This window comes from Larus michahellis, chromosome 10 (genome assembly GCF_964199755.1).
Source record: "Larus michahellis chromosome 10, bLarMic1.1, whole genome shotgun sequence".
In the NCBI taxonomy this organism is placed as follows: Eukaryota; Metazoa; Chordata; class Aves; order Charadriiformes; family Laridae; genus Larus; species Larus michahellis.
This window is the reverse complement of record NC_133905.1, coordinates 22,813,655-22,828,011: the sequence shown is the minus strand read 5'-3', so window position 1 is coordinate 22,828,011 and position 14,357 is coordinate 22,813,655. Positions and strand designations below refer to the sequence as shown.

The following is a 14,357-nucleotide window of genomic DNA, read 5'->3' as shown; positions in this document are numbered from 1 at the left end:
AGGCTTTAGCTGTCTCCTACCACTCTATGAGTCACAAGCAAGGCCACTCTTTTCAGGCTCCTGGAGTAAGGGCACAAGAAGGACATGGACCTGTTGGAGCGGGTCCAGAGGAGGCCACGAAGATGATCCGAGGGCTGGAGCCCCTCTGCTGTGAGGACAGGCTGAGAGAGCTGGGGGGGTTCAGCCTGGAGAAGAGAAGGCTCTGGGGAGACCTTCCAGCCCCTTCCAGTCCCTGAAGGGGGCCTACAGGAAAGCTGGGGAGGGGCTGTTGGCAAGGGTAGGTAGCGATAGGACGAGGGGCAATGGTTTAAACTAGAGCAGGGTGGGTTTAGATGAGACATTGGGAAGAAGTTCTTTACACTGAGGGTGGTGAGACACTGGCCCAGGTTGCCCAGAGAGGGGGTGGAGGCCCCATCCCTGGAGACATTCAAGGCCAGGCTGGATGAGGCTCTGAGCAACCTGATCTAGTTGAAGATGTCCCTGCTCACTGCAGGGGTTGGACTAGATGGCCTTGAGAGGTCCCTTTCAACCCAACACATTCTATGGTAAGAGCATTTCTTTACTTAGCAGGATGTTGCATATCTGTTGTGATCCGTAGGGGCACATAACGTTGTTCAGACACAGTACACTAAACTAAAAATCCTGGAAAGCTCTAATAGCCTTTAGATGGGGCTGGAAGTTTCCTGGCAACATCCACCTTGTTTTGAATTGCTGCTCAGAACCCACAGAAATCTTATACTGAAGCATGCTAATGCCTACTTGTGATAGAAGTAGTAGCGTTTATGTAGCCAGTAATGAATTCTCCCTGAAGCTTTTTTCCTTGAAGGTAATCTGTTCGTCTGCGTGACAAATGCGGAAAGACTTCATCCGCTACAAAAGGGCGACCTGTAACAGGCGCAGCTTTCTTGAGGCAAGTTCTGTGCTCAAAGCAAGGCTTAATCAAATGCATTGAGTCTAGTATTGCTCTGTAAAGATCTGGCTCAGTCTTTTCCTCTTGTGAAAAAACAAAATTAGAATGCTCTTTAATATGTAGCTACTGTATATTCATACCTGTAGTAGGTCTCCTAAAATCTGTTTTAAAAAAAAAAAAAAGTTCTTGTGGCTTGCAAGAAGATGTATTTCAGATGGAGTATGATTATTTAGCATGGAAGTTTGACATGCTGTATTAAACCTTGGCTGTTACCCAGTTCTTTGAATTCCGATGGGAGTGACAATCCTAAATAGGTGAGGAGATAGGACATGGCTTACTACCACATGGGTGGGTGTGGGGCCGTGAGACTCTATTGATAAAGTCCTGTCCACTTGTGGGGTTTTACAGTAGGATTTCAGTTCTGCTTTTTTCTACCCTGCCACCTAAAGTGAAATTTTGGATCCTGAACATGAGCTTAGACAAATAGGGTTTTAAAACTCTTGTTTCTGCTGTCTGTGTAATCTGTTTTTATGGAACATTGCCATACCTCTACTTATTGCCCAAATAAAGTATCTACTAAGCTTGAAATTGTTGCAGGGGTAGTTGTGTACCTCACTCTATCTAATATGCCTTAATGGTTATGAACGCTATTTTATTCCAACAGTTACTACTTCCACGAGTCAGGCTGAAAGCTGGCCCTGAAGCTGCTTTTAGAAGCAGCTTTACGTGGTGCTGTTTCACGTTTAAGCATAGCTTTGAGTGTAAGCAACAAATCAGATGACAGAAGACTTTCAGCTTGTTTATTATTACTTTAAGAGGGGGAAATAATGGAGAGAATTGAATGTTTCCTGCTGGGGTGAGCCAGAGACTTGCTAAAATCTTCGGAGGGAGGAAAAGCCATTGAATGAGCTCTGCCCCTGAAGCTGTGCTGCTTCTGGGATTTAAGACTCTGCTCTTACCTAAATGAGCAAGGGACTTGCTGACTGGGAATGGGACCCTCTCACATTCCCAATTTGAGCGGCTTTTCTGTCTCGTGCCTTTCTCAAAGATTTCTTCAAAATTGTGATATTCCTGTAAATGGCTTTCAATTTTTCTGAGCTGACAGCCTCCCACCAGGAGTGTTTTGTTGAAAAATTGCCAACCAACTCCGCAGCTGGAAGCCAAGACACTTTCTTTGTCCCTTTCCTGCTCGGTGTGTTTATAGGAGGGTAGTAGTGACTGTCTCTTGGTTGTGCAAAGCAAAAGAGCTGTCACTTTGGTACCGTGAATGGAGATGTTTTCTGAAAACTCGAGATTTCGGAAGATGTGGACTGACAGATGGAGGGTGATGGCAGTACTTCATTTAAACTTAAACAGAAATAATTTAGGATTTCAGTAGTCACTTTGGTTTTCTGCCGCCTGTAAGTCTTAAGGTCTGGGGTGTTTGTTTTTCTTTGCGGTTAGTTTTTGGTTCAAGGTTAGTTATGAAGGTACCTGTTCCTCCTGACCGCTGCGTGCAATGGAATTACAGTAAACATTGCTATTAGCAAAGTCATTTCTGCCTCTGTTGACTATAACAGTCTAAAGAGGGTGTGTTTTGCCGTATTTCCTACTGCGAATGAAGATCCTGGGATCGGGAAGAAGACAAGCCTGTACTTCAGTGGGGCGTGCAGGTTACTGGTGAGTTCTACTCCAAACGAAATTGTGGAAACCAGCCAGAGTTGAAAGGAGAAATCTTGGAGAAATTTGCATGGCATTTATCACATCACTGATAAAACTTAGGTATAGAAATGGAATATACTCTGTTTAAAATAAAGTACTGTAGCATAGGAGATAAGATACATATTGTAGCCTCTTCTGCCTTTAAGGTCGACCTTAGAAGAAACGATGCAATACGTCGCCAGAAATGTTTTCACCTTTCTCCTTGTTTCAGCAGCGACGGTATCGTTGCATTTGTCTGGGTCAAAAAGGAAAAAAAAATAATCCAGAGCTCAGCATATACTTGCAGCGTAAGCAGGAACATTAAATATTGATCCAAAAATCCTGGTTTTAAAGAATGCTTAAAGAAAATCTAATGCTTTATTTCAAGCTACAAGTAGTAGGTTTTTTTTGTCAGCAGTGTGTTCATTCAGCCCTACAAACCAATTACTCATTCCCCGAGTAAAATCGACCGTCGCTGAATAACTCTTCGGAATTGACTCAAGTAAGTCTTAGCCTTGAAAATGCAAATGTAACAGTTGTGAAATTTACCGGCTTTTTGGAGATCCTAAAAATAAAGAAGGGATTTGATGGTCCATTTTCCCCCCCGTTGTTAGCTGCGCTGGGCTGGAAGGTGACCAGCTTGGGAGAGCAGATGGTTCCAGCCTTGGTGTGGCCGGACTTAACTCGGCAAAGAGCACCTTGCAGAGACCCAGCCTTGTCCTGGCAACTCTCCTTGCCTAAAACACCTGGTTTCAAATACTTCTTGAGTTTTAGTGAGAGGAATAGTGAGTTGGGGGAAAGGTGGTCTCGAATGGCTGGTTGCTGCTTCTAGTGGCCCCAGAACGCTTTGAGCGCTCAAAGACATTTTCCTGGTTCAGACGGTTTTGTTATTCTAGTCAAGAGGAAAGGCGGAAAACTAAAGCGCTGAAAATCCGGTTGTCTCAGTGATATTTGAAAACTTGAAAGTACAAGCAATTACATATAACATCTTCTTCAGTTGTAAAGCTTATGTTCTGCAAGATGTAATTTGCTGAAAACTGAGTGGGGGAAGGTGTCAGTTAAACACTTTATTCATTAATTGTTTCATTACTCCTGGGGATCCATAGGTGACTTCATTTTCCTTCCCTTGCGTTCACGTAACTTTTTCGTTTAGAAAAAGCTGCTTTGAAGTTACCTTTTGTTTATCGGAATACCTGTGTGTATCTAAAAACCTAACAACTTAAAGTGACCAGGCAGGCTTTAAAAAATGAGAAGGGAAGCGCAAGAGACTCGGGAATTAACACCGTGTCAGCTTGGAATTCATGAAGCTGCAACCTGGCACTAGAGCTTACCCCTGTGCCGGTCCTGTCCTTGCCTCTCTTCTGCTCCGTCGTGCGTGTCCTGAAGGGACAGAGGAAGATGGGTGTCGGGCTGCGCTGGGGCAGGGTGCCAGGATGGAAATGCAGACCACATCTGAAGTCTTGCGCCTTTTTATATGTCGAAAAGTTTTGAATAAAAGGAAGGAATGCAGCTGGAAGTAAAGCCGTTTGAGAGCCGAGCCTGTCTTCGTTAACGAGGGCTGACAAAGTGCTCTCTCTTAAATATTTATTGAAGAGCTCTTCTGGGTGTGGATTTGTGGGATTGTATTTCCATTCGATGTTGTTCTATGAAATCTTTTTAATATGCAGTAAAATTCATCATGCGATAACAGGCAGTGATGCCAGTAACTCGAATTCTCAGAGCTCTTACAGAGGTCAAGAGTATTTTTTGGATGGACAGATACTGCATTGGGTACACAAAATGCTACAGTAAGTTTTTATAGTGGTGGGAGAGACTGGTAAATCATCGTTCTTCCTTAAATGAAGGATGGTGATGATTCTTCATCGCCTCCACGTAAAAAGACAATTGTAACAATTTGAAAAGAGTGTTTTTGTTTGGGTTTTTTTTTTTTTTTTGAAACACAGTGAAGCTCTATGGCGAACCCTGTGAGTTCTTGCGCCTGCTGGGCGTTCCAGATTGAGAGGTTGTGCAGTGCCGCCTTCTTCCCAGGCAGAAGTTTGCTCTGGGCAACAGAATTTTCCACTGTGCTCATTTCTGTTCTGATTTAAAGTTTGCTGTGATGTTGACTGTTGGGAACACCAACTGACATTCCTACCTGTAGGTATACCTGGCCACCTTTCTGTAACTTCCCCTCAGCCCCCTGAATTGCAGCACTCTTCCCACTGCCCGAGTATCTCCTGGGACAAGAGACTAAATTCATTTTTCCTTCTTTCCTCTCAGCTTGTGCTTTTTAACGTTACCCATTATCCAGTTTTCTTTGAGCTTGAAGAAAATAAAGACAACGTTAGAACTTGTAATGAACGAGGGAGAAAAAAAAAAGTCAATTTTTGATACCTATTTCTACAATAGATTCCAAAAATGAGGTATTAGTACTGTTTGCTTGCTGGCATTAGACTCATGAAACTTTTACTAGCCGTAACTTTTTCTACTGCCTCTAGCACAATAAGCAAGTTGTCATTGGAGATGGAAGTCACTCTAATAAGAAATTGGGCTTTTCTTTTTTTTCCCCTCCAGTCAAGTAGGAAAGATTCCTTAGTTCCCAAAGAAATACCCTTGCCTTTGATTTTGAGGAGGCAACTTTGGTGCTGGCTTATTGTCGCTTACGTGCTAGAGTTTGAGAGTTCGTATTGAGCACCTTTTTGGGCCCCTGGTAGGATTATGACATGGAAGGGGAGGTTTGAGGCTTTGTTTTGCTCTGGCATCTCCTGCTTTGCTTTGTACGTTTGATTCCTGGTTTTGCAGGGCCCGCTGATGTGTTTGAGGTCTTTGCAGCGCTGAGGCTGGACTGGTTGGGAGTGAGAAAGGGGAAGAGCTGCGCAAACGGCTGTGTGTGTTCTTCTGGATTTTGCTTGTTGATGAAAAGCCGGGAGCATTATGTTTCTGTTTCTCTTTGGAGGAGGAAACTGTGCGAGTATGAATGACATTAAATTAAATTTCCTTACTTTAAAAATGTTGGGGGGGAGGGAGAGAGGCTTTCTTCCAGTTTTGATTGATAAAATCATCTCGCCTTGAAAAAAGTATTCCCTTTAAGAACTTGTGTAACTTGATCTATCTTATTTCTCATTTTTGCACAACTATGAAATTCAGGCAAGTGTGCGTTTTTAAATATTATAAATTTACTTTTACTTGCAAACCGTAGCCCTTTCTGAGTAGTGCCTAATAAGCCTGGGGATTACATTCCTAAACATATTTGCCTGTGACCTTTTCAGCTGAAGAGGGAAGAAAGGCTAAAAAAAAATAATGGTACAAGCTCATCTGCTTCTAGAATTATGTCAGAGGCCGGTGCTTTTCACTTGCAAGTATGGGACATAAATCTTTGTTATTGCCTGTTTACAGAACGTCTTTATCGAGGGTTTGGAGAACGTCAGCATGTATTTTAATATCGCAATTATTGCCTTCAACTGTTAACTGTTTTTTAACTTCTGATAGATTTATTCTAAACCGAAGTTGACTGGTTTCTTTTTTAAATGTCTCATTAGTAGGGAAAGTACAACAAGCCTTAGAAAAACTAACTGAAATACAACGGGGGAGAATGCATGAGAAGTTTTACCATTTTTAGTCTGGTTTATAAATGCTGGAAGTAATTACTAAATATTACTAAATATCTGTGTATTACTTTACAGGTCTGAAGGTGAAAGTTCAAGAAGTGTCAGGTATGTGTACGTTCTATTCTTTCTGTCTTGATGTCTTTGCTCTAAGAAAATACTTTATTTAAAAAGCGTAACTTTGTTGAAAAGCATTAAAGAGGTACAGATTTTTAAAAATGCGGGTTTTATTGGTTCTACCCAGCATGCCATTTGTAGCTTAAATAAAGGATCTTCTGCCTTGGATAAGTTCAGTAATAGATAATATGACATTTCTTCAATGCTTCTATCTCCAGTATGGTTTAAGACTCATATTTTAGTTTGGATAATTGCAAAAAATTACTTATAGTTAGTTTCCAGTGTTCTCCGTCAGAATACATACTACATGGTGGTTTGTACTGAATTGTGAGCAGCTGCCTGCCAGGTCTGGGGGACGACGTCTGTGCTGGGGAGAAGCCCCTGTACTTGTTCGGGCTTTTATTATTAGGCTCCTTTACTTGGCAGTGAGACCCTTCATCGACTCATCGCTACAACGCTCATTATGCACTTGGAAGGTTCAGATAATTTAGGGAATTTAATGTACTTATCAGATTTTAACTTTTAATTTACGCATTTAGCGTTTTACACTTGTTACCTCGAGGGTATTTTTTTTAAGCGGACCTCTCTGAAAATGTGGGGGTGTGAGACAAACTTGTAGAACTTGTGACAAGGCTCTGAACAGGGCCAAAACTTTAAAAATACACCTTGAATCTGGCGGTGTTCGTGTTCATTAGACCATTACAATTAAGCAGATGCCTTGGTTCTCAAAGAATGTGACCATCAATCAGTGATAACAAGGTCCAAAGGCTGTGGTAACAAGGATGGGGTTCACCATAATACCTTGCAGCTTGTTTGGGGGATTGTTGGGACTTTGTATCTAAAGATACTATTTTATTTCTTTAAAAGAAAACTAAAAGCCAGGATCTTCAGTTGCAGAATTAAAAATCCAGGCACACCCACAGGTGTGCAGACTATCCACAAAACCAGGTGAACTGCAGAATAATTGATCTGGAAAAACAGGTGTCTGTAGGAAGTGATCAAAGATCCTCTGAGGTGTTCTGGTTTTGTTTTGTTTTGTTTTTTTTCCGTCTTACAACAGAAATCAAAATCAGTGCGGAATTGATCCGAGTTCAAGGCTGTGCAGGGGAAGTTGGTAGCATATTTTTAATAGACAGCAACTGAACTGGACAAGATCACAAGGTGCTGTAGTTAAGATTGTAGTAAGATGCCTGTACTTTATTCCTTGTTGTGGTTTGGTTTTGTTTTTGGTTTGGTGTTTGGTTTTTTTTTTTAACTCCCAGTAGGGTTGGCAATACACTGGCAAGCTGTGGAAGGACTAATGCTGATCAGCTATTGCAAGCCAAAAATAAGTCCACTGACATGTGAATTTGCAGAACTATAATTGAGGTCACGTCTCAACCCATAATAGTTGTTCTTGTCTCGGCCTGCTGAGTGTCCTGTAGGATTTGGGTCCTCAGATGGGGGATGTGTGTGGCATCAGTGCTGCTGATGCACCCTGCTAAGGGTTGAGTTCATCTAACAGAGACCATATTTTGAGGTGTTTTAGTAGTGTATGGGCGCAGCTGAAAGCCAGTTACTTCAGATCTCGTAAAAACTAAATGTTAATAGAGCTCTGTCCCTTGCTCCCAGCGTGCATCTTAATGAAGCAGGATTATTCCATTGCAGGGGGGAATGTGTGTGTGTGTTACTTGGCTGATGGCCAAGGGACCAGGCTGCAAGGCTGATGGAATAATGCTGGGATGTCTTAGCAGATGAATTCCACACCTTGAAGGAAGGGTCTGCTCGGGCTCGGTGCGCCTACAGAAACTGTCAGTGCTGCCCAGGGCGGGTTTCTCTGTGTACGGCCTTCAGGGTGGTGGTGGTGAAAATCAACAGCGTGTGTCCTCTGCAGAGACCTGCAGGCAGTCGGCGGGAGTCTTGGAGCGCTGATATCATCTGCTGTTTTGAGGCTGTTCACTGAATTAATTCTGTTATTCAGCATGAGCTTGAGTTACTCCAAGACAGCTCCAGACTTTTATGATAGTCTAAAATTAGGCTAACAGATGAAGGCAGTGGCAGGCAACTCCAGCAGAAGGCAGAGCCGTGCTCCTCCTGAAATGCTCTTTCTGTCCAACTCCTCCATCCTCCCTCTTAAACAGTGTTTCTTCAGAGCAGAGGCGAAATATCACTGAGGATGTGCTTTTATGTTTCTTTCTGCCCGTGCAAAATCCCGGTCAGCTTTCGTCTTGTCTTGGGCAGAAGCTCCCTTAGCTCTTTATCTATGTCTAGGTAGCTTCTTTACGTTGTGCTTCCTTTGCTTCATGCGGTTTCCCTTTACTTCTGGCAAAGGGAGATGAAGTGTAATCATCTCGAATGGAATTATAAGGTCAGTCTGGGGAATAGTGCTTGAACTCTGCAGAAATCGCCATTCCTGCTCACAGGAGTAGCAGAATCATGCCAGCGCATTGGTTTGCTGACGGTGCTGCACCAGTGTCTACCGCCAAAGTGCTCCGTTGAATTTGTGAAATGAAGTGCAGGAAGGAGCTGTGAGCAGGTGAGGAGCCAGGAGCAAAACGTTCTGTCTTGCACTAGCCGGACAGGTACTGTATCGAGTGGAAGTAGTTAAGGGATGATGTTAATAAGCGCTTAATAAGCAAAAATATTGGTTAGGATTGTAGTGTTTGACTGTCAGTAGCATTGGCACTTCAGATAAAAGGATTACTCAAAAACTTAAAAAAAAAAAAAATTCTCAGATGCAACCATTAATTTTTTTTAACTGCTTTCTGCCAGAGGTTGTTTTGAGATCAGATGGATGATGGTTTGCCATTTGTTTCCCTGTCACTAGGAACCTGTATCCTATGAGACTTCAGTGGCTTGTTTAGATGAAGCAAATTCTTTCTTTCGTGTTTGGTGCTACCTGGCTATGAGATTGAACCAGGGCAGCAATTAACTTTGGGCTTTGTGTTTCTAGCAGATGCAGGGAGAGAAACAGGATCAGACTCCTGAATTTGGTGCAGGTCAGAACCGATACCCTGGAGTGACGTGGGCTTGGCTCGTAGAACAGGTCTACCCTGAACCAAACTCATCCTCCCAAACCCGCACCGTTCCCATCCTCAGTAAGCTTTTAAATTCTTCTCAGAGAGCCTTTTTAGCAGCTGTCTCTGAGCAGTAAAGAGAAGAATTAGGATTCAAAAGGGAAGGCAAATACATATATCTTTTTTCTTTTTTTCTTTTTTTTTTTTTTGCTTATTTTATCCCTGTCTTTTCCCCCTCCTGGCCCCAAAGCTGTGATAAGCAGCTGGGTTTAGTGGGCCAGAGGAGTCCGACGCCAAACGTGCCCCTGGGACTGGGATCCCGTGGGTTGGGTTTAGCCTCCTGCAGTTGAGCGGGTGGGATCAGACTCTCGACCCAGAGACTTGTTTTGGAATAGCTGGCTTTTTTCGTGCTGGAACAGAATATCCCATACAAGTGATGCCCTAGAATTTTCTGCTGTTACGCAGTTGCAGAAGTTATTGCCTTGGTGGATTTGTTTTCAGTAGCTTTATAGCTTGTCACAATGATGCAAATTTATCCAAAAGATGTTTTGAAGTGCTCTGAAATGAAGTAAACGCTGAATCTGACCATGCAGAGGTGCAGAGATGAGGTTGATACAGAAAAGCAATATGATTCTAGATAACACACTGACACAATTAAAAATCATCTTAATTTTTTTTCTTTGGCTTTCTCATTGTGACAAAAGATAATAAATTATCTCACTGTTTTTGCAAGCCCTTAAAATTCTTTCTGCTTAATAATATTGTACTGTAATAAACTTGCATTGGTTTCCTTTCGGTGAATGCCATGTAATTTTCAAGTCTAGGTATTTGTTAAATCTATTAAAATTGATAAATTGCTTTGAACATTTTGCGTTCTCAGATGTAATGAACACATGCACAGTGTGAGCTATGAAATTGTCGCTGTGACGGTCCTTTTTTAATTAGCTGTCTTTGTTCACATCTTTTCAGTAGAAAATGCAATTTGTTTTACAAGCAATTTTAATATTTAGTACTGTGGCCTGACAGTTACCGGTAAGAATGTATATATGTAGTATGATCTTTCAAGGCCAGGTTGGACGGGGCTTGGAGCAGCCTGGGCTGGTGGGAGGTGTCCCTGCCCAGGGCAGGGGGTGGCACTGGGTGGGCTTTAAGGTCCCTTCCAACCCAAACCATTCTGTGATATCAAAGTTTGCAAGAACAGGATGTCTCAAGGTTTAGTACCTAGGAGATGTTCCTCTTACCTCTACTGTGGACCTTGTGTGTTTAATGAACACAAGGCAACAGCATAGAAGATTCCAGCACGTTCCAATGCGGAGGGACTCAGAAGATCAGTAAGCATCTCTGACCAGCAAACCTCGAAAACCTGCCCAGAAACAATACCTCTCTTCTGGCTTTCCTTCTCTTCCCATTTTCATGCTTATAAGAGATTAATAGTATGGATGGCTTAAAGAATTAAGATTTAATTAACCATTTCCCTAAGTGTTCCTTTGCTGCTTTTCTGCCAGTAGGACTGCAGAATCGCAGAACGGTTTGGGCTGAAGTACTAGAGAAAACATCACATCAGCTAAATTATTTAGCTGAACCAGAAGAAAAGTCTCAGTCTGTAATTCTTCTCGGCGTGTAGCTAGACGGAGGACATGGCAAGTTGCGTGTCTGTGGAGGATCATGCAAAAAGGCTAATTTCTTGTAAAGATGTACATTAGATTAAGTGCAAAAGCAGTTGTCTAATTTACTTTAGAGCAGGGAAGAATTGTGGAACGTCAGGCTCCCTCTGCGCTGCGTGGAGAGCGGGAGGAATGGCTGCTAAACGGACCCTGACAAACTCAGTAACTGAGACAGAGAGAAAGTCGAGCAGGAAGCAAAGTTTTGGGGTTGTTTTTTTGGTTTTGTTTTACCCCAGTAAAATCTACTTTAACTGCGTGACTCAGCCTCCTGGTTTGGGGGAATTAAAAACAGGCTAACTTGTAAAACTGATTTTCAAGTTCAAATGTATTGCTTTGCAATCTAAATGACTCAGTGACTACATGTAAAAAGGGCCTTTTCTGGCTGCTTTTAATCTGCCATAAAGACTTTCCTACAGTTTTATAACCAGTCCTTAAAATGTGCGAAATCGCCACTTGTTACTAATTTAAAAAAAAAAATAAAAAATTCCTCCAATAGATTTTTACATAAATGTCAGCCTGAATCTCTGCAGTAGAGTGGAATATGATGAGTTTCTGGAAGTTAATTTAAATTAGTTATCTTTCTGCAAACAGAAGTAAAGTATATGGGAGCAGCTTGTAGTGGCCGAGATGGCTGTGGAGTTGCCAATGGCTTTGAAATTACAGAGCTGAATTTCCGAATGAAAGGACAGCGATATGTTCTGTGTCATCTTTAATAGTTAACTCTACACTTGTGATATTAAAAAAAGTTAATATATTTTTTCCTAAAAATACCACAAACTATCTACTTTTACAGAATAAATGAGTGAAAACAAAAAAAAAAAAAAATTGTGAAATAAAATTGGGAGTATATATTTGTTTAAAAATCTGTCATCCTGGGTGACTTAGAATCACGTGAAAAGCGTGCTGTAACGTATATGATTCTCCAGGAGGAGGAGGTGCTATCGACAGAAAAGTCTTTGTATAGAGTGCCCAAATCAGAACTCCATTTGTGGGTACAGTCCTTGGTCACCTCCCTGAACAACTTGGGCAATTCATCCTTTTCACCACACGCCACGTGCTCTCCGTGCGTACACCCTTCATAAATATTCTGGAATTGACTGACTTTGTTGGGAAAACCACTTTCTTTCATCCCTTCGTGCTTCTCTTTTGGGCTGTGGGTTATTAGGTTAAGTACAGCAGATACTTGTCCCCATCATCCCAGGCTGCCGGGGAGGGACGTCTGCCGTAGCTGTCCTCCTGAGGAGGAGATGGTTGGGGATAGAGCGTAACACAGCATGGCTGGCTGGTTTCGGTGGTGGGGCCCGAGTCCCAGGAATCCTGCAGAGGCTGAAGAGCCTCATGCTGCAATGATAACGGATAGAGGAGGAGAGGGGTAAGGTGAGGGACCACAGGGTCAGCGACACACCAATGAGCAGGTCTTCTGATTTCGGTCCCAGTGTCTTGCCCATGAGACTTTATCTGCATTCCTGCGTTTAATTATGCACTTTAACCACACTTTGGGAACTACATGATATTTAAAACAATGGAATGTTAAATCCTAGCTTTAGATAAAATTACACAAGTAGTGAAGGCTAGAGCTGCAAGCACTCGTTCATGGGCGTTCTTAAAGGGTGGGTAATATTTTCTGAGTAGATCCTCTCTTTAGTGGCACATCTCTTGTTAACATCTTAGAATTAGATTAAGCTGCTATTAATAAACAACTGTAATTCTTTTTTCCAGATATTCTTGGAGCTGATGAAAACACATTAGCCCTATATTATCTGTTTCTGAAGTCTTGTGCCAGCATTCCTGTTTATGCGCAACTAGAATGTCTGCTCTGCCCTTCTGTCTGCTAGAGGAGTACACCCTTATCTATGAGAATTAATACCGGACTGGATTTATTTCCCCCCCAGACTTTGCATTGGGGTTATACCTTAGAAATCGTTCTATGAAATGATACAAGAAGGATTAGCGAGGCTTACTGAAATCAATAACGGGTAGAACCCAAAGTGCTCAGCAGGTTTCTCATGACTTGTTTCTGCTAAGCTCTAGTGCTGCTTAGAACTTGTCTGTAAAAGGCTCTTCCGGCTTTTTAATTGTTTAACTTTTTGACTAATAAATCTGGCAGCTAATCGAAAGACCTTTCTCAGATGCGTAGCAACATTAGTGTTGTCTTGTACTGTTACCGGTTTGACCGCTCAGTACTTAATTTGCAAATGGGAGAGGAACTGGGAGGAAAAACAAATTCAAAGAAAAGTTGCTAAAAACAATGTAATCCGTTGTCAAGGACTGTGGCAGGTGTTTGGATGGTGGTAAAAATAGGTAAACTCTCTGAATTATGCAGACTAAGCTGCATTCACCGTTTCACCACTGGTAAGAGTTCTGTTGAAATGAATTGATGATAAAATTAAATGTGTATTGTAGAGTGCTGTGTGACATCGATAGGATGTGAATGCCTCTACAATACAGAGTGACTGTAAATTTGTATTATTGGTGAAAGGCTTTGTGAGTAAACAAGAATTTTTGCTCTCTTCCCCATTGCTTCAGTAAGGCTTGTCTCTCTAAGACACGGTAAGAGGGCAACAACTCGTGTGTCAAGTGGAATAATTATGGTAGGTGTTGCAGAACCGCTCTAACGCCAGTGGCGCGGGCTGGTGGCCGATGGGTCTCTCCCCATCAGCCTTCTGGGGAAAGTCCCAAGTTCCTTTGTCGCGGGAAATGGACAAGTGGAGGCACAGATGGGGTTTGCGAGATGCCAAGTTGGAAGAGAAGGTGATACTTCGCGCGGCCAGGATAGCTCGGTTGGCATTGCTGGTTTTAGTGCGCCAATACAGCCGAAACCACCCTACAGCCTCTGCGCTGCTGCTCTTGGTGTGCTGTGAGCTGATTTTATCAGGGGTTTTGAATTTTTTCATCAGAGATGCTACTGAGCGCAGCGATGGCCATATATATGCTCTAGTTGGCAGGGAGTCGTTAGTTGAGCTCTGTAATGTAGCTTTCACAAACTTTCCACTTTGTGTTCTTTTCACTCCTAAGTGGAACGAACTCACGGTAGCAAAGCTTTTTGCTCAAGTGTAATTGCGTTCAGCATAACAAAATAATTTGGCAGTGTCAGTAGTGGCATTTCAGGCACTTGATTTTGGGGAAAGGGATTATGGAAATTGACTGTAAACTGCAACTAGACCTTCACGACTTCCTGGTGATACTGAGTGCCTTAATTTGTTTTTAAGTAACCAATTTGAGGTGTTTTAAAACTTTCTGATTTTCAAAAAAGGCTGAGTGTATACCTCGACAGTTGGTCTAAGTGTTTCAAATTGCGTATCTGACTTGCCAAGCAGAATTACTAATACATTTCAAAAAAGCCTTGCTAGGCCAGTATTGACAGCTAATCAGAGCGATGTTTTAGCATTGAGCGGCTGCAACAGTA

At 42.3% G+C, this 14,357-nt stretch overlaps 1 protein-coding gene across 10 annotated transcripts in view; it reads left to right on the top strand.

Annotated features, from left to right (window-relative positions):
* Positions 1–14,357, top strand: part of IQSEC1 (IQ motif and Sec7 domain ArfGEF 1) — a 352,209-nt gene that overhangs the window by 71,902 nt on the left and 265,950 nt on the right. For all 10 annotated transcript variants that reach the window (XM_074603167.1, XM_074603176.1, XM_074603166.1 and 7 more), the window contains one exon: positions 6,253–6,282. In XM_074603167.1, coding sequence (XP_074459268.1) covers positions 6,253–6,282 — 30 coding nt within the window. The remainder of the gene's footprint in view (positions 1–6,252; positions 6,283–14,357) is intronic.